We start from the raw sequence: 27,344 nt of genomic DNA, 5'->3' as shown, positions 1-27,344 counted from the left end.
CTTTTCTTTGTACCTCTCATATAATTCTCTTTTCTTTGTACCTCATATAATTCTATCCTTGTACCTCTCATCTGTGAATGCTCGTCTCTTCTCTTCTACTTTTCCTTCATCATCCCACCACTCACTACCCTTTCTATTTCCTTTTGTCCTTGTTTCACACAACTTTGCACACCTCGTGACTTCCTCCTTGAAACATCCTTATTCTTCCATTCCTAGTTCTATCCTTCACTCTCTCCCACTCTTACCTCAGCTCTTGTAATCCTTCTTTTCTTTCTCATTTAATCAGTTTACTCTAAGCACCTCCCTACCTTCTGTCCTTTCCCTTTCTCCATCAATGCTCCACACTCAATTTACGTTCCACCAAAAAATATCTGATATTCTACCACTCTCCCCTAAAAACATGTACATCCAGAACTCTTCTTACTCTTCTGGTTACTACTATGTAATCAATTAAAGCCCTATCCACCACCCTTCCATCCACCTCCCTCACCCATGTGTACTTATGCTTGACTTCCTAAACACTGTATTTGCTATCATGAACTTTCTAGACATTACCATCATTTCTCCACTATGATTTTTCCCAGAATTCTACACTTCCCAACCATTTCATCTATTGGTTTGTCTCCTACCCTAGCATTGAAATCTCCCAATATCATTACATTGATATTTCTCCCATAATAATTTATGCATTCATTTAAATCTGTAAAAAAAAAATCCCTTTCCTCTACACTCTTCTAACTACCATGCCCATTTGCACTTACAAAGAGCCATATCTCCCCAGTTTCATCTTCATCCACATTAACCTTGAAAATCTTCCACTCCATCACATGCTTACTGTCTCTTCACTTATTAGTATAGCCATCCCTTCTGACACTCTCCTGATTACATTCCCAAACTCAGAATCTCCCCTCCCTTTCAACTTAGTTTCACTTAGTGATAACACATCCATCTTACTTCTCACAAACAGTGCCTATCTCTTCCCTTTTACTCTCCTCTGTACCACATCCATGTACATTAAAAGACCCAAACCTTAGGGTTCTTTTTGGAAAACTCCCAGATACTTTTGCCTTTGTGTTTTTTTAGGAATGTACCCTTTGGGGCTACAGAAAGAAGGATGTTTAATCCTGTCCCCATACCATTTTTGTCACCTTTTATGACTCAAATGGAAACACCCAGTGGCAGTATTCTTGCTCCCCTACCACAGGGTTCAGCAAAAAAAGAAATGAATATTCAGAGAAGTGGTACAGGACAGTATAAAAGTGGGGGAAAGCATTGATTTTATATATATTCTTGTCTAATCAGTGAGTAGTTTTAGTATATGTCACTACATATTTATCACTATATCCCAACAGCATCAAGGAGTCTGCCCTGTTACTTACACTAGGACGTGCAACGGCTCTACTTTTGCGGGAGACTATTAGAGCATGGCGGGATGACAAGGAGAGCTTTAGCCTCAATGCCTCACCTGTCAAGGCTTTGGCAGAACATGGAGTGTCACTTCTACTACCTGAGGATGCTGATGTCATTCTCAACATTAGAACAAATATGGCTACACTGTAACAAAGAAGTTAAGCCCATGCCAGTAACAGTCATCGCTGGCAGTCAGAGAAGTGTAAGACTCAAACCCAACATTAAGATGTCAGACCAGTGGGCACCAACAGTGCACTACATTATTATAAAAGAACCAATGTTATATTTCATAATAGCTATATCCATTCAGTCAGGTATTACTCTGCTAAGAGAATCAAGATTAGGCTGAACCTCTTGAATATGACGATGCCTGATTATATTTATTTTGTTGTAGCTGGGTAACTCCTGTATTCATTGAACAGGCTTGATTATGTTTTCTGTGACATTTATTCAGGGTGAAAGATTGTTGATTGATTTATGAATTTTTTGGCTTGAAGGCTAAGCACCGGAGCCAGTAGGCCATTCAGCACATTCAGGGTGAAAGAGAACGAGTATAATTGCAGAAACTTTATATTCTGTAAGGTGTGTATTGTGATGCATCATCATACATCCGGCAACCTGATGTGCACACTAATATTTGACTTGTACTGAAGAGGTAATACCCACTTTATGGTGATGCTTCCTGAACCGAATTAAATCTGAACATTAATTGGTTATCACCAATTGAAAGGAGTTAAGGAAAACGGCATTGATTACCAAAATATTGTGCTTAGTTCCATGTTGACTTCTTTTTCCCTTACTTTAAAAAAAGGTAAGAGTACATTTTCTAGTAATTTGTTTTCTATTTCAGTAATTTAATGTATTCAAACTAAAGGTTATTAAAGATATCCACATACTTTGCCTTTTATTGCAATATTTCCAAATTTAAAATAGTTCCTTGACATAATCATATATTTTGAGAGACAAAAAATAGAAGCTGCCTATCAAATCTTTGCCATAACACAACATTGAACACTTGTAGAGTCCTTGTGCAGAACACTGGCTAACTTCTTAATGAAAAATAATGGTGGGAAAGGATTAGCACATTGGGTGGACTGCAGGAGTTTGCTTCTGGTATTAACCATTTTGATACACTTCTGAACCGTTAATATTTAATTGCCTCTTGTTATCTTCATCTCCACCAAACCTTGTGAGCCTTACTTTGTACAGACATGGCAAAACATGTTCTGAGCCTCATGACCTTTGTCTACATTAGACAATACTGACCTACATATGTCAAAAAGAAAAAAGAAAGAGGAAGGGGGGAAAATAAGATTAAGGTTAATTGTAGCTCTGGGTCTAACAATAGAACAACTTTGTAAAAAGTGTTTCAAATGTTACACTTCTTACCTTCAATAGTTCCTAAATTAAAACAATATCAGCTTGTATATTGTGTCTGCATTCTGTCATCAATTAGGAGCTGCCATGTTTTGCCACAACCATATGCCTTCAGAAGACAAAAATGCAAGTCTTCATTTGTTTACAAAAACTATCAAAATAATTGTTTTGAAAAAGTCCACCCCATTCACCCCCTTACATGCAGTTTCTTGCAAAACTCTGACCTTACATTTAAACTTTCTCAATTTGGATCAAATAACAGTCGATAGAAAAAAAAATGTCTCAATAAATTTGAAATGACTTGTGTTGATGCTCCATATACCCAGTACAAGAGGATTAGTGATTTATAAAGTTAACAACATGTTACAACTATAAAACTTCCAAGGGTCTTCAACAAATATACTTTGTCACATAAATAAATATTTTGATATAAAATTCCCCAGTTCTGAACAGTCCCAGTAAAACACCTGATAACTGCTGTTCATTCCTGGGCTACTTTCAGGTACAAATAAGAACAGTTTTGCCAATGCTGTACATAAAGTTTGCTGTTCAATATTTTTCTTCATTATTATTACTACTACCATATTTTTTTCCTCAGATCATCAAATATTACAACTTTCTAAAGCGTTATATTTCAGTTGGTACCAAACTAAATGGTTTGTGTGACCAGACTCACAAGGTTCTGCAATGACATTCTCCCTAAGACTAGCAAACTATCCCACAACAGCCAGTATATGCTGCCCTCGACTACTTCTGCTGGTGACCTTTGGGCAGAGTGATAAGAGGCTCCACGCCGCCTTTCCACCTGAGGGATTTGGCAAAACTAAACTGAATTCGTTGATTTTAAACCAATTTGTGATTTGGTGAACGACTTATTTTGGTTTGACCCTGGAGCAGCAGCAGCAGCAGCACAAGAAGACTCAAGGAGGTGGCTGGGACTGTGAGTATGGGATTCAATGTCTTTGGTCTCGTGCTGACACCTTGTTGCATCCTGTAGAGGTGTACAGGTTCCTCTATTATGCAATATGTACAAGTGATGCCTCCATACAACCTGACCAGCTCAGCCTACACAAATAGTCCACTTGGTCGACTAACTCCACAATATTACCTGAGTTCTACAGCCCACAGCTTCCTTGATGTCCAGCTGCTCCACTTACTGCCACAGCTGTCATTGCCTAGCCAGGCAGTGACCTTATACCTCCCCCCTTCCCCTCCCTCCCCAGCTGCACCAGGCAAGGCGCTCTATGTACATGCCGAAGTTGTCTATGTACACGACCTCCTCAAAACCTCTCATAATTCACTAACATGATACTTACTTTCTTACTTGCACTTTATCACATTCTCACTTCATTTTACCTTCAAATACACTTGTACATACAAAATATTACATTCAAGTACCTTTACTCATAAAATATACATGCAAAACTCACTTGTGTATGTACGTTATATGTAAAATTTCATACTATATACTTCCAAATACAAACATCTGGCACACTCTCCTGCATAAAATCCATTCAATTGTGTACACCTGCTGCTAAGTATGCAGAAGATATTTCCTCATTATCATTGTAACATCCAAACTGAAACATCATATTACTTAAAAATGTCAACAATTGATTGGACAAAATGGGAAGAAAACACCACTTAACAAAACCTTGCACACTTGTCACACACAGGAGAATGAATCCAATTTTCCATTACAGGGTGTGCTTTATACAACGGAATAACTAATATTCTAAAAGACAGCACACTTTATACATGAGGAACAGTCACCTCTAGAACACACTACACTGACATAAAAAGAAGCATGCACACCACTTCAGTCTTACAACCTTTATACATACAAAGAGAAGCAACTACATGATTCTGGATAACCATTCATAGGAAGGGCTTCAACTTGTCTTCCCATCTTGTATTATAAACTTGTACACAAGGACATAAAGCCATCTAACAACACAACACCTCACAACTGAGGTCACAAATTCATTCAGTCTTGTAAACTAACAAACAAGGGTAGAAATCCCTATCCTTACACACAAGCTCCAACAGCTAGCTCTCACACAGAAGATACCCCTTATAATACAACAGCAACTAAATGTAGCATACATAGGGCAAAGCCTCTAGGTTGGCCTTGACATCATGAGGTGATGATTTGTGATGATGATGATGATGATGATGATTATGATGGTGACAATGATAACATGATAATGGTGATAGGTGGAGAGGTCAACACATGGATGCACACCACCACTTAGTAGCTATGTTACCTTTGGCCTTAATACAAGAATATCACAAAGTCCCCCCCTACTTCCCTCCCCCTTCCCCATCCCATTAACCCCTACCTATCCAATCCCTCCCACCCATATTTTTTCCCCTTTCATAATTCCCTATCCCCCCTTCTTTCCCCATTTTGCATGTTACAATAATAGCTGCAACAGCTGCTTGTGTTGTCCAGGACACAGCTCCTCACTGTCTAGGCCACAGCTGCTGAATACCCCATTTACATGTGCAATGTTTGTTATAATCCCGGCCACAGCTGTTCTCCTTCACTTGCTTTTGTTAGAGAGTTTGCAGCGGAAAGAGCGCTGCTTGGCGATGAGGCTGGGCAACACCTGCTTGGGGCGGGATCCTGGTGGGTGGGCGGGTGGGTTGGGGTGGCATGGCGCACACATGCCCTCACTATGCTCCACTTCTGCTGAAACAAATAACATATTAGTGATCAAGAAAAGTAATTGCCATGCTGAGCAGCTACTCAGCCAATCCAACATTATACATACCATCATTCACTGTTTGTTAGCTTTGATTATTGTCATTAAATAATAAGTAGAACTTGAGATGCCCCAGTCAAAACAAACTTGGGGCAAGCATGAGCAAAACCAACAAAATACATGCAAATATATATATATATATATATATATATATATATATATATATATATATATATATATATATATATATTACACAAATAAATGAATAAACTAATATTTGCCAGACTACTTGTAATGATATTAACAAGTGCAGAACAAATATTGGACTCATACTCTAAAATTTATCTTTTCAAAATAAATTTGAATTTTTAACAAGAAACATCATATTTTCCTTACTTCAAAGTTAACATTTCTGTACTTGAAGTAAACAATATCTAAATACTATTTTTTTCCCCTAGAAAGATCTACTTTGAATTATGCTGTGGAGTAAAATCCAGCCTGTCAAGATCAGCCAGGCTGCAAAGCTACCCTCCAAACTGACATCACTATCAATTAATCAATCAATCAATTTGTTGCCCTGATCTCTCTTGTGGAACTCGCAGCCACCAGGAAATTGGCCACAGCCTCCTGGTGGGGCCATAAATCATTTAGGAAAGAGATATTATGTTCCTGTTTGGGGATTATTTATGAGGGGCATTGTAGTATGTGTTGTGTCTTTTGTGTGATGGTCGCACCTGGGGCAGTTTGAATCTGTAGCCAATCCTATTCAGTACTGTCTTAATGCTGGATGATATCCTGAGCACAGGCATACCCATGTGGTTGACATCATTATTCACACTAAACCCTTTTTCTTTTATCCATCTGTCAAAGATTCAAAACTATACAAAGGAAACCACTCTAGAACTGTCACTGTGACTGGAAAAGTATTTCCTTAAATCTGGTCTGAAGCTAAACTTTTAACCACCTGCCACACAAATATGAAGATGCTCCCTATGTTTACCTTAGCCACTTTTTTTTTATAACATACATTTTAAATGCCTCTTAAAGGAATAAATTCTATTCCTTCAAATGAATATATTTATAAGTTTCAATAATAATATTCTCAATACACAAGACTTACAAATTTCTCACACATCCATCAAGTGTAACACACATTATACATGGGTCTGCCTTACCTGCACTGCACTTGTCAACAAAAACCAGTACATAGAGTTGAAGCTGCAGCTACCACATAATACACACCCAGAAACACCCCAGCACAAGAACATATTCTCAACACACTACGAATAAGGATCAATGGTAACACAAACACACAGAATGGTTTCAATTCCTACAAAAAACACTACATAGAGCACCTATGCAGGGAACTAAACTAATACCACAATCCATACTACCTACATTCACTGAATGCACAAGTTAATGAAGCCAACACAACACAGAGGAGGATTCACAACTTTAATAATCAACAACATAGCCTTCACCAGACAACACTACTGAAATAATCACAATCCAAACAACTGGTAAAGAAAACATCTTACAATATCATTAATATTTACATACCACCTGCCACTGCCCCCCTGGGGGTTCATCCCTCAACTCCAATTTTTCAACTCACAAGCACATAATGACAGGCGAGATGAATGCAGACCACCTAATTTGACTAAACACACAAATAGCAAACCAAAGAGGAAGCAAAATATTAGAACAAGTCCCCTGACCTAAACATAAATTCCAACAACCATAACAGCATACAACCTTCTCAACATTACAAAGGCAGCTTTCCTTTGCAGACTGAAACATCTACAACCTACCATCCACAGCACACCCATAAAAAGCACAATAACACTCAGGTTGCAATATGTACTACAAGACCAACCACCAATCACTCTATTCCATCAAACCCCTCCAGACCTTAGTCCCCACAGAAAAATTCCTCCAAGAAGAATAAAAAACCATACTAGTATGAATGTATTCAGATCACCATCCAGCACCAAGGGAATACCAACACAGACTAGGCATGGCCACAGAAACAAACTACCCCAGATGTAACTATAACACAAAAGATACTGAACACCTCATCTAACACCACCTCAACCATAACCCAGATAACTCAATATTTCTTCTGAGTGACTTATGGAACAATCTGGTGGCTGATGCCAATTATCTGGGAGCTGAGAGTTTCCTGCAAATGAGGCCTGGGCAATTCATTGATTATACAGGTACTTTTCCCAAGACCTAGATAATATGTAAATTCTGGTGTGGTTATGCCTGAAGATAATCTAAAAGGTTATAAAAGTTGTACAATCTATTTTTGTTACTCTTGTAACTTACATTCATTAAATAAATCTTAGAATTCTGTTAAACTTGTTTTATGGCTTTCATAAGATCTATCCATCCAATTCCTAAATTTATTTCTTACACTTTCTAGCCAACAACCATCCATCTTTTAAGTTGCTACAGATATCAAAATTTCCTTTCAATTTCTACTAAAAGCCTATACACCATGTCTGTCATTGTTACTCTCCTTGTAATTGTTAATTTATCAATATGACAAAATGATTACTTATTTTATCAGTAAAATGATCAAAATGAAAACTTTACTCATCAAATTTAAATACAGAAAAGAAAAAAGACCTATGTTTACATGGAATGTTACATAGGGATCAATCATGATATTAGCTAAATATTTTGCACATCACCTACCACCATAGTTTATCAAATATTGTTGTTGGTTATCATGACCATGAATTTTTTCTTTGAGGATAAGATGAAAGAACACCGAGAGGATGTAGCAAAAAACTAAAAACAGACTGCTTGAAGGATATTAGGAAGCACAGCTTTCCACACATATATCAATTTGTGGAACAAATTAGAGAGAGAGAGAGAGAGAGAAAAAATTGGTAGACAACATAAATGTATTAGAGACAAGTGTAGATACAGAGATGGGACCCCTGAAGCACAACTCCAACCCTATATATTACAATAGGATAAATACACATTCCTCTATCTCCTTCCTCAAGGAAGAAGGTTTTGTAGTACTGTGATGCTTTTTCAAGCCCTAGGTAGGTTCTGATCTCAGTACCACTGAGTTATTCTACCCACTACATTAGCAAGCCGTGTGTGTACTTTTCAGCCTCTATGCATGCTTGCATGAGGGGGTAAATATACATACATATACCAAAGGCTTTTCCCCCCTTACATGGGGGGTAGCCAAAAAGAAAAATGCATAGAAACCACTCCCACCCATTCTATTCCCTACATATTCCACTCCCCTCCACCCTCTTCCCTCACTCTTATCTTGGCACCTCCTGGATGACGGGTCATCCCTGCATCCTGTCCACTGCACTGGGTCAGAAGCAGTGTCGCAAGACACAGCACATCCACAGCAAGGCCACTTCATAAATTCGGCGACCCCCCTCTCCGTCCCCTCATGCAGAAAAGGAGAAGACGGGGAGAAATCTCTTCGGGCTGCGTCAATTTTTTTCTCATACATACTTCCTCACCCCCCCATCCCCCACCCACTCCCCCTCATGCATCACAGCATCATCCATACACAACCCTTCTCCATTCACCCCTATCTTCTGTCCTCTCCCGTCCTTCCTCAACAGACATTCCTCTCTTTTGTAATGCCCCTTTTACCCCATCCATCTCATCTCATCCTAGGATGCCCCCTCATATTCACTCCTTCCACCTCTGCCTTCCACACCTCTTTTACTAATCTTTCTTCACTCATTCTTTCCATGTGTCCAAACCATCCTAATACTCTTTCATCAACCCTATCTCCCAGCTCCCTTTCCACCCCTGTTCTCCTCCTCACCTCCTCATTTCTCACTCTATCTAGCCTAGTAACCCCTATCATACTTCTCAGACATTTCATTTCAAACACATTCAAACTCCTTCTCTCTTCTTCTCTTATGTTCCATGTTTCTGCCCCGTACAGGGGTAAATATATATATATATATATATATATATATATATATATATATATATATATATATATATATATATATATATTTCACTTATTTATTTATCTATTCAATTATTTTTTGCTGGTTTCTGCAGGGACCAATGACAGGTCATCATGGTGGTCTAGCAAATCAGAAGTCTGTGAGAATCTTCTCCTTGCTCTCCATCTTCAAAACCCATCACCACCCATGCTTCCATCTACAGGTGAAACTCCATCTCTAGACTGGACCCAAAATCTCTGTTAACTCTATTTTCTCCACCTTTTCACAGAAAGACATCTGACAACTAATGACTGTTCCCTTCATACCAATGCAAGCCAGTGACATAGAAACATTTCTACACTAATACAACAGAGAGAGATCTATGAAAGGGCCCATGGACCAGTGCCAGCCACAATGGAGGCATGGGTTTCCTGTCAGTGAAATTCAAGGCAACAATTATTATTAGTTGAGCCTGTGTTAGAAGTAGAAATGGAGAGAGTGAGTGGTTTGAGGTAAAGGTGGGACTTTAACAAGGATGTATTATGTTGACTTGGCTGTTCAGTTTATACATGGATGAGGTGGTACAAGAGGTAAACGCAAGGGTACTGGGCTGGGGATTAGAGATGGTTAAAGAAAATGAAGAAAAATGGGAGTTAAGCCAGTTGTTGTTTGATGACAACACTACACATGTAGCAGGATCAGAGGAGGGATTAAGAAAGATAGGAGTTTGGGAAGCTTTGCGAAAGAAGAAAGTTGAAGATAAATGTTGGTAAAAGTAAAATGGGAGAGGATGGCAGCAAATTGGAAGTGAGTATTATGGGAGAGAGACTGGAAGTGGATAGCTTTACATACTTGGGTGCAAATGTGGTGGGAAAGGGAGGAGTGGAGGTGGAGGTAGAATGTAGATTGAGAGCAAGTAAATGCCTTGGAGGATTAAAAAGTATAATGTGAAATTATTTGGGAATGGATGCTAAGAGGAGATTGTACAAAGGAGTGATTGTGCTGACAGCACTGTATGGGATAGAAACATGGAACATAAGAAGAGTTTAAACATGTTCGAGATGAAATGCCTCAGAAGTATGGCAGGAGTTACAAGAATAGAGTGAGAAACGAGATGAGAAGGAAAGCAAGGGTTGAAAGGGAGCTGGCAGATAGGGCTGATGAAAGAGTATTGGGATGGTTTGAACAAATGGAAAGAGTGAAGAAAGATAAGCAAAAGAGGTGTGAAAGGCAGAGATAAAGTGAACATCAGGGTACAACGAAGGAAGAGATGGATAGATGAGGTATAAGGTGTATTGGGAAAGAGGGGAATGTCTGTTGAAGGGAGAAGACAGAAGACAAGGGTGAGTAAAGAATGGTTGTGTATGCATGGAAGGGAGTGAGTGGGGGATGTGGGGGAGAATGTATTTACCTAGTTATATAATAAGGGGAGGGATCTATGCTCATAGTGACCTGTCTTTGTATCTTTCAGCATCAAGTTTGTTCTTAAATTCTTGTATAGTATTTGCACACATTTGCCTCATACAATTCATTCCAGATATCCACCACTCTGTGTGGGAAACTATTCTTTTTCAGATCTCTTCTATAACTATCCTTTTTGAGTTTCTTTTCATGTCCTCTTGTTTTTCTCTTATCCCACTTTAATAAATTATATCTGTCTAGGATTTCCATCCCTTTCATAATTCTGTAAATGGTCAGATCTCCTTTCTCTTCTTTGTTCCAGGGTTGATAGTTCCAATTTGGACAATCTTTGTTCGTATGTCAACATGGAGAGTGATGGTGCCATTTTTGTCATTGCTCTTTGTATTCTTTCTAATTTCTTTATAGTGGGTGTCCATAGTATCACAGCATACTCCAATCTTGGTCTTATCATTGTAACTATTTTCTTTACCATTTCCCCATCCAAATAATCAAAGATCATTTTCATTGATCTTAGTAAATTGAAGGTTTCTCCAACTATTTTGTTGATATGCCTGTCAGGTGACATGTCTTTGGTGATAATTACTTCTAGGTCCCTTTCCGAACTAACCTTTTTTAACTTCCTTTGAACCAATTTTATATTGCCCTGATATTCTATTTTTACTTTTTTCAAACTCCATTATACATTTCTTGATGTTGAAGTTCACTTCCCACTTTTGACTCCACCCAGACTTTATCCAAGTCTTTCTGTAGTGATTCACAGTCTTCCTTTGTACTTTCTTTAGTAGTTTTGCATCATCTGCAAAGAGGTTCATACAGCATTCCACACCTTCATTCATGTCATTTATATATATGGCAAACATAATTGGAGCCAAAACCTTGTGGGATTCCACTTATCATTACTTCCCAGGACGAGTACTTGTCTCTAAGTACTATTCTCATTGTTATCCCGGTCAAGAAATCTTCCATTCATTCCAATAAATTTCCTTGAATACCACCTACTGATTCCATTTTTTTTAATAGCTTTTTGTGTGGTACTTTATCAAATGCTTTTTGTATATCTAGGAAAGCACAATCTGCCCATCCCTTTCTTGCATTATTTCTATTATGCCCATCCCTTTCTTGCATTATTTCTATTAGTCTCAAGTAGAAGCAAATCAAGTTTGAGGCACACAATCTTCCATGTCTAAATCCAAATTTGGTTAGATTCAGTATATTATTTTCTTCCAGATATTTAATCCATCTACTTTTGGTAACTTTTTCAAATATTTTTGCTATTGTGCTTGTCAGGGAGACCAGTCTATATTACGTTGGATTTTCCTTGTCCACTCCTTTATATATTGGTACAATATTTGCATTTTTCCAATCCTGAAGTATCTTTCCTTCTTTGAGTAATCAATTTTCTTATATTTGTCTGTTAGTTCATCTATGCATTCTTTTAATAACCAATTTGCAATTCTATCCAGACCGTGGGATTTTCTGACGTCAAGATTTTATATTTGGTCTCTTAATTTCCTTCTGTGTCAGCTATTTCTTTCACTGGAGGGGGGGGATCTTTCTGTATTTCCTCCCAATATTGTGTACTTTCATTTGTGAATACAGATTTAAAATATTTGTTCATAATTTCAGACATTTCTATATCTATATATTCATTATTCCCTTGGCGCAGTTTCACAATTGGTTGTTTGTCTTTTAGTTTACCATTCACATACCTATAGAACAGTTTAGGTTGGTCCTTGCATTTTTTATTATGTCTTTTTCATATTTTCTTTTTTCTTCCCTGTGTATTTTTACATATTCATTTCTCAGTTTGATATATATTTGCTACTTACTCATTTTTTTTTAATCTTTTTTCCACCTTTTCCAAGTTTTATCTCCTCTATCTTAGCCTCATTACATTTTTTGTTGTACCAGCACTTCATGTACACCCTTTCTTGCTTCTGCTTTGGTATGTATTTGTTTATTCCCTCATTATATATTTCTTTTAATACAAGGTCTGTCAGAAAAGTATCCGATTTTATTTACTTTTTTTTTTTTTTTTTTTTTTTTTGAAAACCTGATGGACTTGAATCAAACACACTTGCATGAGCCAACCTTGAACTTTTGTGTGCATGCATGAATTTTTTCCTGCCTGTTGATAGTGTCAGTTGCTGGCAAGCAGCACTTGCATGAGGTAGTGTGTAGTGCTCTCGGCAGCTTTTCACTGCAAGGAAAATGATGGAATGACTGGAGCAGTGCTACTGCATCAAATTTTGCCAGAAACTTGATGACAGCCATGTAGAAACAATTTAGAAGATTCAGACGGCTTTTGGTGATGATGCTATGGGCATCACACAGATTAAGGAGTGGTACAACTGGTTTAAAGATGGCCGCACAATGGTGGAGAATGAGCCATGCTCCGGTCGGCCATCGACATGCCAAACTGACTAAGTCATTGCCAAAGTGAACACTGTGGTGATGTGGGACCTTTGTGTGACTATCCGAGAAATTGTAGAAGAGGTGGGCATCAGCACTTTTTCGGCACATTCCATTGTGACTGAAGATTTGGCCATGAAGAGAGTGGCAGTGAAATTCGTGCCAAAGCTGCTGACGGCAGAGCAAAAGCAACTTCGTGTTGAAGTCTTACAGGACATGCTGGACTCCATAAACAGTGACCCCAACTTCATGAACACCATAATCACTAGTGACGAGTCCTGAGTGTACAAGTACGACCCGTCATTTTCCTTGCAATGAAAAACTGCCTAGAGCACTACACACAACCTCACACAAATGCTGCTTGCTAGCAACTGACACTATCGTCAAGCAGGAAAAAATTCATGCATGCACATGAAGGTTCAAGGTCGGCTCATGCAAGCACACTTGATTCAAATCCATCAGGTTTTCGCAAAAAATAAATAAAATAAAGTTGGATACTTCTCTAACAGACCTCATATGTTCCATTTCTCTTTCATCTTTGTTTCTTCATTTAAGAAGTTTTCCCAATTTACATTTTGAAAGAATTTTCAGTTTCTCAAAATCTGTTTTGTTGTACAGTCTTCCTTTTCTATGTTTCTCATTTCTTCTCAAATCAATTTGTTCTTTTAGTTTGAACTCTATTAGTATGTGGTCACTATTCCCAATTGGTGTCTTGTATTCCATTTTGTCTACAATTTCAGGCTCTAACTTAAATAAACGATGGTTCCTCATTGTTTCTATATCTGGTATTTTCCATTACCCATTAAGGCATTGTGTATTCAGTGGGCATATCCAATAGTATGTTTCCCCAAAGGTCTTCTCCACCTTTCACTGTCATTTCTTCCCAACATTTTTCTTTTGAGTTAAAGTCACTCATAATTACTATGTTTCTTCTTCCTTTCAGTAAATAAGTTAGTGCATTCTTTGTGTCTTCCAAAATTTTGGAATGATCACTCTCTGTCCAAGACTGTGTTTTTGGGGGTACATACATTATTACAAATTTTCTACTTTTAATGTCACTGTTTTGACTGTTTTCAATTTTTATCATAATCAATTCCACATTGTTTTTTCCTTCTGTTGTCTTAGTTACATTTAAGCCTTAGTCAAAAATATGACTCCACTCTGTTTCTATTTTTCATCCAATGGTTGTATAGACCTTGTCCCACAGTGTTTGGTGGTAGTGAACTTTTTAATTTTGTCTCCACAATTCCTATTATGTTTGGTTTCTATACAACCAGATAGTTGTGTATATGTTATTTAAAAAAAAATTCCTTTCTCCTTTTTTTTTTTTTTTTTTTTATTACATTTCATTTTTTTTATATAAACCATTTTCTTTTCATTTTTTTTTCTTTTTTTTTTTTACTTAATTTCTAAGTGTCTTTTTCCCCCATCGCTTTCTTTTTTTTATCCATACACTTTTGTAATTTAATCATATAGTACTTCTATCATTTGAGACCTTAGTTTGAATTTTAGTGGCCTAGTTTCTCTTTAGAGCACTGTCCCATCTTATGTACCTCGTCAATCTCTTTGTTCATTTCTTGTCCCTTCTCTTGTATCTCTTTCAGAATTGCTTTTGCAATTTCTTTCTCTTCTTTTTCTCTTGATATCTATGTACATACATATATTAAAAGCTCTTTTCCCCCGTATAAGGGAGGTAGCCAAAAAACAAAGACATAAAACCCACTCCCACCCATTTCATCCCTATCACACTCCACTCCCCTCCACCCTCTTCCCTCCTTCCTATCTTGACACCTCCTGGATGACGGGTCATCCCTGCATCTTGTCCACTGCCCTGGGTCAGAACATCATCCATATACAACCATTCTCCATTCACCCCGGTCTTCTGTCCTCTCCTGTCCTTCCTCAAAGCCCCTTTTACCCCATCCATCCATCTCATCCTAGGGCACACCCTCATGTTCAACACTTCCACACCTCTTTTAGTAGTCTTTCTTCACTCATTCTTTCCATGTCTCCAAACCATCCCAATACTATCTCATCCACCCTACCTCCCAGCCCCCTCATTTCTCACTCTATCCAGCCTAGTAACCCCTATCATACTTCAGATACCTCATCTCAAATACATTCAAACTCCTTCTCTCTTCCTCTCCGATGTTCCATGTTTCTGCCCCATACAGTGCTGTTGGTAAAATCACTCCTTCAGTCTCCTCTTAGCATCCATTCCTAAATGTCTATTTCTCATTACACTTTTTAATCCACCAAGGTATTTACCCGTTTCTCTCAATCTACATTGCACCTCCACCTCCACTCATCCCTTTCCTGCCACATTCGCACCCAAGTATCTAAAATTATCCACTTCCTCCAGTCTCTCTCCCTTAATACTCACTTCCAGTCTGCTGTCATTTTCTCCCCTTGTACATCTCATCACCTTACTTTTACCCACATTTATCTTCAACTTCCTTCTTTCACACACTTTCCCAAACTCTGTCACTAACTTCCTCAATCCCTCCTCTGATCCTGCTACAACCAGTGTTGTCCACAAACAACAGCTGGCTCACCTCCCACTATTCTCCATTTTCTTTAACCATCTCCAATCCCTGACCCACTACCCTTGCATTTACTTCTCACACCACCCCATCCATGTATAAATTGAACAGCCAGAGTGACATAACATATCCCTGATGAAGTCCCACCTTTACCTCGAACCATTCACTCTCTCCATACCTAATCCTGACACACGCTCTACTACTCTTGTAAAAACTCTTGACAGCTCCTAGAAGCTTTCCTCCTATCCCATATATCTGCAGTACCTCCCACAGTGCCTTCCTGTCTACCCTGTCATAAGCCTTTTCCAGATCCATAAAAGCCCATAAAACATCCTTACTTTTTCCTATAGCTTACTCACATATCTGTCTTACCACAAAAATCTGATCTACGCAACCTCTACCTGTCCTAAACCCACACTGTTCCTCACCAATTACTCCCTCTGTTCCTCTCCTACTTCTCTCAATCAAGACCCTCCCATAAGCCTTCCCAACTACTCTTAACAAGCTAATCCCTCTGAAACTACTACACTCATACTTGTCCCCTTTTCCCTTATAAAATGGAACTATACAGGCACTCCTCCAGTCCTCTACCCTCTCTGAAACAAACATTAAATAAAATCACCAGCCAGTCCACCATAACTGTACCTCCTTTTTTTAGACATTCTGCATGATATCCATCCAGACCTGGTGCTTTACCTGCTCTCATCATCTTAACAAGTGCCTTCACCTCATCCTTCCTTATTTATCCTCCATTTTCCTCACTCATCATGGTCATTTTCTTAGCACTTCCCACTGCAACTACCTTTCCCTCCCTATCCTTCACATTTAGTAACTCCCTAAAATACTCTGCCCACCTTCCTCTCACTGCCTTCTCTTCCATTATCATCTCTCCATCTGCACCTTTTACCTTTTCTTTACTTGATTTGCCTCCTCTTCCTCTCTTAATTTCTTTCCAAAACATCTTTTTATTATTTTCAAAATTTTGTCATACTCTTAACCCCATTTCATATTTGTTATCTTTGCCTCTTTTATCTTATGTTTTACTTCTCTTTTCTTTGTACCTCTCATCTGTGAATGCTCATCTCTTCTCTTATAACTTTCCTTCATCATCCCACCCACATCTCCTTTCCCAGTTTTACCTTCATCCACATTAACTTTGAAGAAACCTCCTTTCACACTCCACTACACAATTACTTACCTCTTCACTTACTAGTATAGCCACCCCTTCTCTCCGTCGCCCTCTCTTCACTCCTGAGACCCTCCCTACTACATTCCCAAACTCACACTTGCCCCTCCCTCTCAACTTAATTTCACTCAAAGCCAATAAGTCCACCTTTCTTCTCACAAACATACTGCCTATCTCTTCCCTTTTACTCTCATCTGTACTACATCCACACACATTAAAAGACCCAAACCTTAGGATACTGGTTGGAAAACTCCTAGGCCGTTTTATGGCTTTACTTTTTTTAGGAATGTCCCCTGTGGGGCTACAGGGAGGATGCCTATTCCTAATCCCTGTCCCATTTTTCTCACCTCTTATGATTCAAGTGGGAATACTTGGTGGCAGCATTCTATCCCCCACCACAGGGTAGGAAAAAAAAAAAAGATATGAATATTCAGAGAAATGGTACAGGACAGCTACAAAGGGTTGGGGGACAGCATAATGGAGGGATAGTCACAGTATAATAAAAGTGTCATCATTTCTCTTTGAAAAGAGTTCTCATCTATCACAGACAAAACGATGTGTGGCTACAGTCCGCAGGGGCACCATATTGACCCTAAAGTATCAACTGCATGCTACTTTGCCACAACAACATACAGGCAATACCATAAACTACAATGCACTTTTTTTTATCCACTGTGTCTCTGACCCAATTTTCTTTTTCCCTAATTACTATAATTACCATTTCTTTGGTATTTTCTTCCACTTGTTGCTGTCCTATTTCCTTAAAAGTTATCTTTTAATTTTCTTGTTCCACTTTCCATCCATCGATTTTTTATTTCTTGGAGATCCTCCTTAATTGTTTCTCTGACTTTCTCAGTCACCACTTGTATTTCTTTCACTTTATTCAAAGCCTAGTTTTTTGTTTTTTTTATCTTAATTTTTCATTCTTTCATTCTCAATTCTGACCATGTTTAATTCCTTCTTTAAATCATTAAGCTCCTTGTTTGTCTCGTCATAAGCTCTTTTAAGTTGACTTATTTCCCTATACATTGCCCTGTATTCAACTTTTAGATCTATTAGTTCCTCTATCAAATCAGCAATATCCCGATATCTTAAGACATTTTTATACCTAGGTTCTCTATCCAATTCCAAACCTCTACCTAATATTCCACTTTCTTTTACAAACCCTGAAAAATCATAATTATCAACCTTTGAATAGCTTTCAGGGTTTCATTCATGAAAGATCATTTTGGTATTACCCCCAGCAGAGATTCCACTCTGCTAAAGTTGTTGGTTCACTATTTCTTCACCTTTATCACCCTCCATTTTATGTATTTAACACTACTACTCTAACAATTTTGTTATTTCAGTCACTTGGTATACACAACCCCTTTCCCATTCGTAAATACAACTAGTTGTTTCCAAATAGCTTGGCAAAAAAGAGCTGCACAGCAGCTCTTTTCCAGCTGTCCGATCCTGCCTGTATTTACCTTGTATCTTACCGGAAGGGGAGCTACACTTGTCGTGTCTTGCCTTTGTATCTTGCAGTGTCTAGTTTGCTCTTAAATTCGTGTATGGTTTTTGCACACACTATTGTTTTGTCCAGTTTGTTCCAAGTGTCCACCACTCTATGTGGAAAACTGTTCTTCAGATCTCTTCTGTAACTACCTTTTTTGAGTTTCTCTCCATGTCCTCTTGTGTTTCTTTTGTCCCAATTTAACAAGTCCTCTCTATTGAGTATTTGCATGCCCTTCATGATTCTATAGATGGTCAATAGGTCACCTCTCTTCTTTGCTCCAAAATCAGTAACTACAATTTAGCCAATCTCTCTTCATATGAAGAGTTTGAAAGTGCTGGAGCCATTTTTGTGGTTGCTCTCTGGATTCTTTCAATTTTCTTTATATTTTTTTTGGTACTGGGTGACCATAATGTCGCCACATATTCCAGTCTAGGCCTTATTAGTGCAACTAATATTTTTTTTTAATAATTGTTTTGTCCAAATAGGTAAATGCCACTTTTATTGATCTTAGCAAGTTATAGGATTCTCCAACAATTTTGTTTGATTATCAAGAGGACAAATTGTTTGAAATAATTACTCCCATATATTTTTTTAGATCCCACTTTCTTTACTTCCTTAGTTCCAATTTTATATTGTCCTAGTATTCTATTTTTAACTTTTTCCAAATTCCATTATGCTCCTTTTAATGTTGAAGTCCACTTCCCATTTCTGACTCCATTTCCAAAACTTGTTAAGGTCTCCCTGTAGTGATTTCGAACCCATTTTGGTTTTTCCTTTCCTCAACAATTTAGCAGTCTGCAAAGAAGCTCATGTGACATTCCACATCATCCATGTCATTCACATAAATAGCAAAAAATATTGGAGCCAGTGCAGATACTTGCGGAACTCCACTAATCACCTTCCAACCTGAATATTTTTCTCTGAGTACTACTCTCATCTTTCTACCATTCAGGAAATCCTCCATCCCATTTAGTAGGTTGCTTGTATCCCTCCTATGTTTTCCAATTTTTAAAATAATTTTTTGTGTAGTACCGTGTCGAAGGCTTTTTGTAAGTCTAGGAAAGCACAAATCAGCCCATCCATCCCTTTCTTGTATTATATCTATTAGTCTCACGTAAAAATAGATTAAATTTGTGGTACATGATCTTCCCTGTCTGAATCCAAGTTGTCTTGGGTTTATTATATTATTTTCTTCCAGGTGTTTTACCCATCTATTCTTGATAATTTTCTCACAAATTTTGGCTACAGTTTGTGAGAACAGTCAGTAATTGGTTGGTTCTTCTGTTTCCTCCTTCATATATTGGTACAATGTTGGCATTTTTCCAGTCTTTTGGTATTTTTCCTTCTTTAATTGAGCAACTTATTATGTTATATATTTTGTCCATTTGTTCTTTGCATTCTTTTAGTGTCCAGTTTGCAATTCTGTTCATGCCATGCAATTTCCTATCAATGTTTGTTATTTGCTCCATTATTTCTTCTTGTATTTACCTAGTTGTATTTCAGGTCTCTTCTGTAACTGTCTTCTTTAATTTCTTTGTGTGTCCTCTTGTTTCTCTTTTGTCCCATTTTAATGGGTCATCTCTATCGAGAACTTCCATCCCCTTCATAATTCTGAAAATGGTCAACATGTCGACTCTTTCCCTTCTCTGCTCTAATGTTGACAGCTGTAATTTTTCCAATCTTTGTTCATATGTCAAATTTGATAGTGTGGGTGCCATCTTTGTTGCTACTCTTTGGATTCTTTCTAATTTCCTTGTGTTTTTCTCTGTGCTAGGTGCCCACATTGATATAGCATATTCTAATTTCGGTCTTATCAATGTAACAATTAATTTTTTAACCATCTCCTCATCCATGTAATCAAAGCCCACTTTCATTGATCCTAATAAATTGTAGGTCTCTCCAAATAACTTGTTTACATGTTTGTCGGGTGTCAAGTCACTAGAGATGATTACTCCTAGGTCCCTCTCTGAGTTTACTTTCTTTACTACTTTGTTTCCAATCGTATATTTTCCCTAAAGTCTTTTACCAAACTCCATTATGCTACATTTCTTGATGTTGAAATTCATCTCATATTTCTGGCGATCTGCAATCTTCTTCTGTCTTCACTCTCGAGTAATTTAGCATCGTTGGCAAAAAAAAAAAATTCATGTAACAATTTACACCTTTGTCCATATCATTTATATGGCAAACATTAAGGGAGCCAAAACAGAGCCTTGTGGGATGCCACTTTTTATATCTTCCCATTTTGAACTTTTGTCTCTCAGTACCACTCTCATTTTCCTCCCAGTTAACCTCTTCACTCTGGGGCACATCACACGTCTGGCAGCATTAGCTGCCCGACGTGCGATGTTGTGTCATAATAATCACATTATAAAAAATAAATTCAGTGCTCAATCATTCGTTCTCTTTCACCCGTGTATTTTGATAACCATAGAAAATTGATGAAGCCAGTTTAGAGAGAATGGAGATTACATAGGTATGACTACAATAAATAGAATCAAGATGACAATGTCGGCATCATCGAGTACCCACTTGCACCTCATGCCGCCTACGTAGGCGTCACCATATGGAAGTGGTTAAGAAGTCCTTCATCCATTCCAACAGTTTGCCTTGAATTCCTCCTATTTTTTCAATTTTGCTTATTAATTTTTTGTGTGGTACCTTGTCAAAAGCTCTCTGCAAATCCAGGAAGGTGCAGTCTGCCCATCCATCTCTTTCCTGTATTATCTCAATTAGTCTCGAGTAAAAGCAGATTAGATTGGTGGTGCACGATCTTCCACTTCTAAAACCAAATTGTTTGGGGTTTATTATTTTGTTTTCTTCCAAATGTTTGGTCCATCTGCACCTGATGATCTTTTCGCATATTTTTGCTACTGTACTTATTATTATTTTGCTCATGGGGGGAGATCATACTTCATTTCCTTCATTCCAATATGTACCTTCTCTCTAGTGAAAACAGACTTGAAGTGATTATTCATGACTTTGTCATTTCTAGATCTTCTGTGTATTCTGTATTTCCTTGGCATAGTTTCACCATTTCCTGTTCATTTTTAAGTTTACCATTCTTATATCTACAGAATAGCTTGGGTTGCTCTTTGCATTTTTTTTTTTTTCCCTTTTTCCCTCCCTCCGCATTTTTACATACCCATTTCTATAGTTTACATATATTTGTGTGAATAATCTTTTGATGCAGCCAGAAGAGATTTCTCCCTGTCTTCCCTTTTTCTGCACAAGGGGGCAGAGAGGACAGGGTTGCCAATTAAATGAAGTGGCCTTGCTTTGAATGTGCTGTGTCTTGCAACATTGCTTTTGACCTAGGGCAGTGGGTGAGATGCAGAGATAACCCATCATCCAGGAGGAACCATGAAAAGAGGGAGGGAAGGGTGGTGAATGGGAGTGGAGTATGTGGAGATGAAATGGGTGGGAGTGGATTTATGCCTCTGACTTTGGCTACCTCCCTTATAAGGGGGAAAAAGCCATTGGTATATGTATTATTATTATTGGTTTCTGCATTATGTTATGATTAATAATTAATTCCTTGGTTTACATTAGTTTGTGAGTGGATATTTCAATATGTGTCCTGAGTTATGCAAACCACTATTACAAAATAAGATGAATTTTATAATAATTCATGAACATGAAGAATGTTTCAGGTTTAAGTCTAAAGTTTATACTTATAGGGAAAATATGTATTGCTTGATCAGGGTTTCATTGTAGTAATGGTTTTCATGATTTGCAGAACATGTGTATTAGGGATACTCTGAAGCACCAAGTGTTTAAGTGAACCACAATGTGTAATATATTTTTCTTATAATTGTGAGAACAGGGTCAATACCATTGTCAAGTTGTAGAATGTGAATCAATGTTTAAGAAAAAAGTACCTCTCAGGTCAGCACAAACATAATATTGATACTGAAAGTACATTGGTGTTTAGAGAATGAGTGAACTGATGATATTAATTGTAATACTACAGTTCATCTTGAGTGTGTAGTATGCAGTGTTAAGATTGTTGTGTACACTGATATACAGTGCAGAGGCTATGTTTTTAAAATACTTACATCATGAGGAGCCTTTGGGACACAGCTAAACAAGCCTTGCCTCAGAACCTCAAACCTCCATCTGTGAACCAAACACAACCATTAGCCCCCCATAGTCACTGCTCATAAGCCCTCCACATTCCCAGGGAGGCTTAAATGTGACAGGCTTTTCTCTTTAGGAGTTCCTCTGTCTTTTTTCAATTAGTATTATAGAATTATATTTTACATGTTAATAGCTGTATGTGGAACACAATAATCAATTATCATGCTCCGTACTTTGCATGTAATTACATGGGTCTCATTTTGTGCATTGATTATAACTATTCAGTCTGTGCAGTGATATCCATGTAGCTCACTGCTCTCAAGTGCAATCATGCTAATTTTCAAAAGACAATGATACACTCGACTATAACAAGATTTTTCAAATTATTCTTTCACCTTGTTTAAACTGTGAGGTAAAAGAATTATTTTCTGAACAAAACAAATACTGAGGCAACACTAAGTTCATGAACATCTCTGCATAGCAGCTACAGGCACTTTATCCTTAGCAATAAGCATGTGTCCCAAATTATTACAAATTTTTCTCAACTCTGACAAAACTTCACTGGAAAGGAATCTGTAACCATTATGAATTATATGAAACTGCAGTAATATAAGCTTTGGAATAGTAATATGTAAAGGAATGGGACTTTGAGGTGCAAAGTATATGCAAAATCTGATTTTAGTCTTAAAGTTCCAGAAAACTTATACAAAAGGAGGCAGTTAGACATTTCTTCCTTTTTGAAATGTCTATTTTTTTTTAACATTGTCTGCACTGTATATCAAACCTAATTACAATGTAACTTTTTTTCCCACTTGCTTGCTGTTACCCTCAAACCAAGTAATTATGCATGGGACAGGACCATCCTCATCCTTTTCATTCCCATCACATTCATCATTTCACTTCTTCCAGCTTAAACTATGTGAAAGTTGCACATCACTCCAAATTATATATAACTAACTTTTTATCCTTATTAATATAATTGAAAGTTACAACATTGCCTTGTGTGTAAGACCCAGTATCTGACCACTTCCTTGATTTTTGGCAAAGTATCATACCCATCTTGATCGTTAACTATGATTCATAGATAATTCTACTTCAACATATATACTAATACATTCATTACAAAGGTAGGCATTACAAATGAAATTTCACTTTTGCAACTGCAAGTCTGCAAACACGTCCCCTTACCTTCTCCTACAGCAATCTCGAAACTCCTTGACTTCTTCTGTTCTACAAATGTTAATCCACAATCATGAATTGTTTACCTTTCGGAACCATGTATTCAGTCTATTTTATTCTGGATATCATTACAGGATTTCAAGTACTTCATTCATTGAATTCAAGGTATTTTCATATTCACTGGATCAAAAAATTTCTAAGCAGTTTAAACACTGTCTCAAGTATTAGTACTGAATTATCTAATGGAATACATAATATATTAACTTTTACTTTAACAAAATATGTGCATATAATCTGGTAATCTATTTTCCTTTATTACAGCTCACTCATGGCAAGTTTATTCTGACAGTCACAAACACCATCCCACCTTTATTTGGTTAAAAATATATATTTTACAATATTAAATCATTATTAGACTCCTTTTTGCTACAATATATAAAAAGTACATACATATACCAAAGGCTTTTCCCACTTACAAGGGAGGTAGCCAAAAAACAAAGGCATAAAATCCACTCCCACCCATTCCTTTCTCTTATACTCCACTCCCATCCATGCCCCACCCACTCCCTTTCATGCATCACAGCATCATCCATACACAACCATTCTCCATTCAACCCTATCTTCTGTCTTCTCCCATCCTTTCTTAACAGACATTTCCCTCTTTACCAATACCCCCTTTTACCCCACCCATCCATCTCATCCTTGGTCGCTCCCTCATGTTCACTCCTTCTACCTCTGCCTTCCACACATCATTTATTAATATTTCTTCAATCATTCTTTCCATTTGTCCAAACCATCCCAATATTCTTTCATCAACCCCAATCTCCCAACACCCTCTCCACACCAATCTCCTCATCACCTTTTTTCTCAAAATTGCCAGCCTAGTAACCCCTATCATACTTCTCAGGCACCTCATCTCAAACAAATTCAAACTCCTTCCTCTTTTACGTTCCATGTTACTGCCCCATCCAATACTGTCAGCACAATCACTCCTTCATACAATCTCCTTTTAGCATCCATTACTAAATGTCTATTTCTCATTACACTTTTTAATCACTCAAGGTATTTACTTGCTTCTCTCAATCTACATTCTACCTCCACCTCCACTCATCCCTTTCCTGCCACATTCTCACCCAAGTACCTAAAACTATCCATTTCCTCCCATCTCTCTCCATTAATACTCACCAGTCTGCTGCCACTTTCTCCCCTTGTACATCTCATCACCTTACTTTTACCCACATTTATCTTCAATTTTGTTCTTTCACACACCTTCCCAAAATCTATCACTAACTTCCTCAATCCCTCCTCTGATCCTACCACAAGCACAATGTTGTCAGCAAAGAACAACTGACTTATCTCCCAGTTTTTTCAATTTTCTTTATCCATCTCCAATCCAACCCATTACCTTTGTATTTACCACTCACACAACCCCATCCATGTATAAATTGAATAGCCAAGTCAACATAACACATCCCTGATGAAGTCCCACATTCACCTCAAACCATTCACGCTCTCCATTTCTGATTCTAACACAAGCTCTACTACTCTCATAAAAACTCCTGACTACTCTTAAAAGCTTTCCTCCTATCCCATATATCTGCAATAACTCCCACAGTGCCTTCCTGTCTACTCTGTCATAAGCCTTTTCCAAACCCATAAAGGCCCAAAAAACATCCTTAGCTTTTCCTAAGACTCTCATATATCTGTCTTACCACAAAATTTTGATCCATGCAACCCCTCCCTATCCTAAACCCACACTGTTCCTCACCAATTACTCCCTCTGTTCCTCTCTTAATCCTCTCAATCAAGACCTTCCCATAAGCCTTCCCAACTGCACTTAACAAACTGATCCCTCTGAAACTACAACACTCACACTTGTCCCCTTTTCCCTTGTAAAGTAGAACAATACAGTAAATAGATAAATAAAAAATAAATTATTATGCCGACTTATGAGCATGATTTACAGTTTGTGAAAATATTTCAATCGATTTAAAACCAGAAATTTTCCATGTCTATTGCAACCACAACACTGAAATCACTGTATTAATTCCACAATAGTGAAATAAACAGTTTGTGGAATTGAGTACAGAAGTGCTCCCTAACCTTTACCACCTCTTAGGCTCCACATTTTCAGCATGTTGTTGTCCCAAGGGATAGAAGTACTGATTATTGCTGATGAAATATAAATACAAATACTCTCTTATCAGCCTTAAATGAATATTAAACCTGTTCTACATTTAACCATGACCAATTTCCCCATTTGGTTCTTTGCCCAACCTACATATGACCATATGAACATATATATTAAACTCCAAAATAATGACTTACATTTTCCATTTTAACAATTTAAAATGTAAAATAATCCCAAATTTACATAGCCAAAATATTTACATAAAAGATGTGCTATTAAAACCACATTGGTATGACTGCATTCAAGTCGCCATCCTGTATTAAAACAGTACCAACACAAAATTGGCCTGGCAACAGATTGCATTCCAACTGCCCCTGATGCAGCCACTATATAAAGAAACAGAAGCTTACTGGACTACTCACCCAGACAAGCTAGGCAACAACAACAGAGCAGCTCATTCTACACTATCCAGTTCTCACCTTTCCCAGACAACACACAAGACCTAGTGAAGGGCAGGGATGGGGAGTTGAAGGATTTTTGACAAGTTGAGGAATAAGTTTCTGGATCACAAAATCAGCTTGATTATAATTTGACATATACTATACTGTACTGTTTCTTAAATAAAAAATAAATACATAAAATAAAATAAAAAATAAACTTTTTACACATTAAACACATATGAAAAACTTCACATGCATGTATGTATGGGATCAATAATGGGTACCTCTGAGTGGTCCTGCAAGATGGACATCATAGTGAATCATCTCCTTGCTGCCTATCTTTAAAACCAATCAACATCCTCATCTCCAAATGGAGGTCCCCAAGGGGTAGACACATGGTCTCTGGACTTGGCCCAGGATGCCTATCAACTTCAGCTGTATTTACCTCCCCTTTTAAAGGGAGCTGAGAATCGGAAACTGCTTCCCTCCACCTACTACTATAAGCCAACAATGAAGAAAATGTCTCACACTAACATAAAACAGAGAGTGGTCCCAGATAGATTTATGGATTAGTCCAAGGAGTGTTACCAAAAAATGCGGGCTTCCAATCAGTAAAATTTGAGAATGGTTGTGTATGGATGATGCTGTAATGCATAGAAGGGAGTGGTTGGAGGATGAGGATGTGTATTTCCCTAGTTATATTTACGTAGTTGTATTTTGCGGGAGAAGAGTATGCTTGTAGTGACCCACAGTTGTATCTTTCCGCATCCAGTTCTTTCTTAAAATCATGTATAGTTTAAGCAATCACTGTTTTCTCTTTCAATTTAGTCCATGTATCTACTCTGTGTGGAAAGCTGTTCTTTTTCAAATCTCTTCTGTAACTGCCCTTCTTAAGTTTCTTCTTGTGTCCTCTTGTATTTCTTGTCCCATTTAAGTAGGTCATCCCTATCAAGGATTTCCATCCCTTTCATAATTCTGTAGATGGTTATCAAATAGCCTCTTTCTCTTTTT

The 27,344-nt window shown here is 37.7% G+C and overlaps 2 protein-coding genes across 2 annotated transcripts in view; one reads left to right on the top strand and one right to left on the bottom strand.

Annotated features, from left to right (window-relative positions):
* LOC143038026 (RAD50-interacting protein 1-like) overlaps positions 1–2,305 on the top strand; it is a 77,976-nt gene extending 75,671 nt beyond the window's left edge. The window contains exon 13 of the mRNA XM_076206876.1: positions 1,353–2,305. Coding sequence (XP_076062991.1) covers positions 1,353–1,560 — 208 coding nt within the window. The 3' untranslated portion in view covers positions 1,561–2,305. The remainder of the gene's footprint in view (positions 1–1,352) is intronic.
* LOC143038025 (neurofibromin-like) overlaps positions 2,302–27,344 on the bottom strand; it is a 421,021-nt gene continuing 395,978 nt past the window's right edge. Inside the window, exon 55 of the mRNA XM_076206875.1 lies at positions 2,302–5,479. Within this exon, the coding sequence (XP_076062990.1) occupies positions 5,334–5,479 (146 nt within the window). The 3' untranslated portion in view covers positions 2,302–5,333. The remainder of the gene's footprint in view (positions 5,480–27,344) is intronic.

Source organism: Oratosquilla oratoria, chromosome 23, assembly GCF_046742065.1.
Source record: "Oratosquilla oratoria isolate Oo_2021 chromosome 23, ASM4674206v1, whole genome shotgun sequence".
Taxonomy (NCBI): Eukaryota; Metazoa; Arthropoda; class Malacostraca; order Stomatopoda; family Squillidae; genus Oratosquilla; species Oratosquilla oratoria.
Note: the sequence above shows the minus strand (reverse complement) of the source record. Positions and strands in the feature narration are given on the sequence as shown.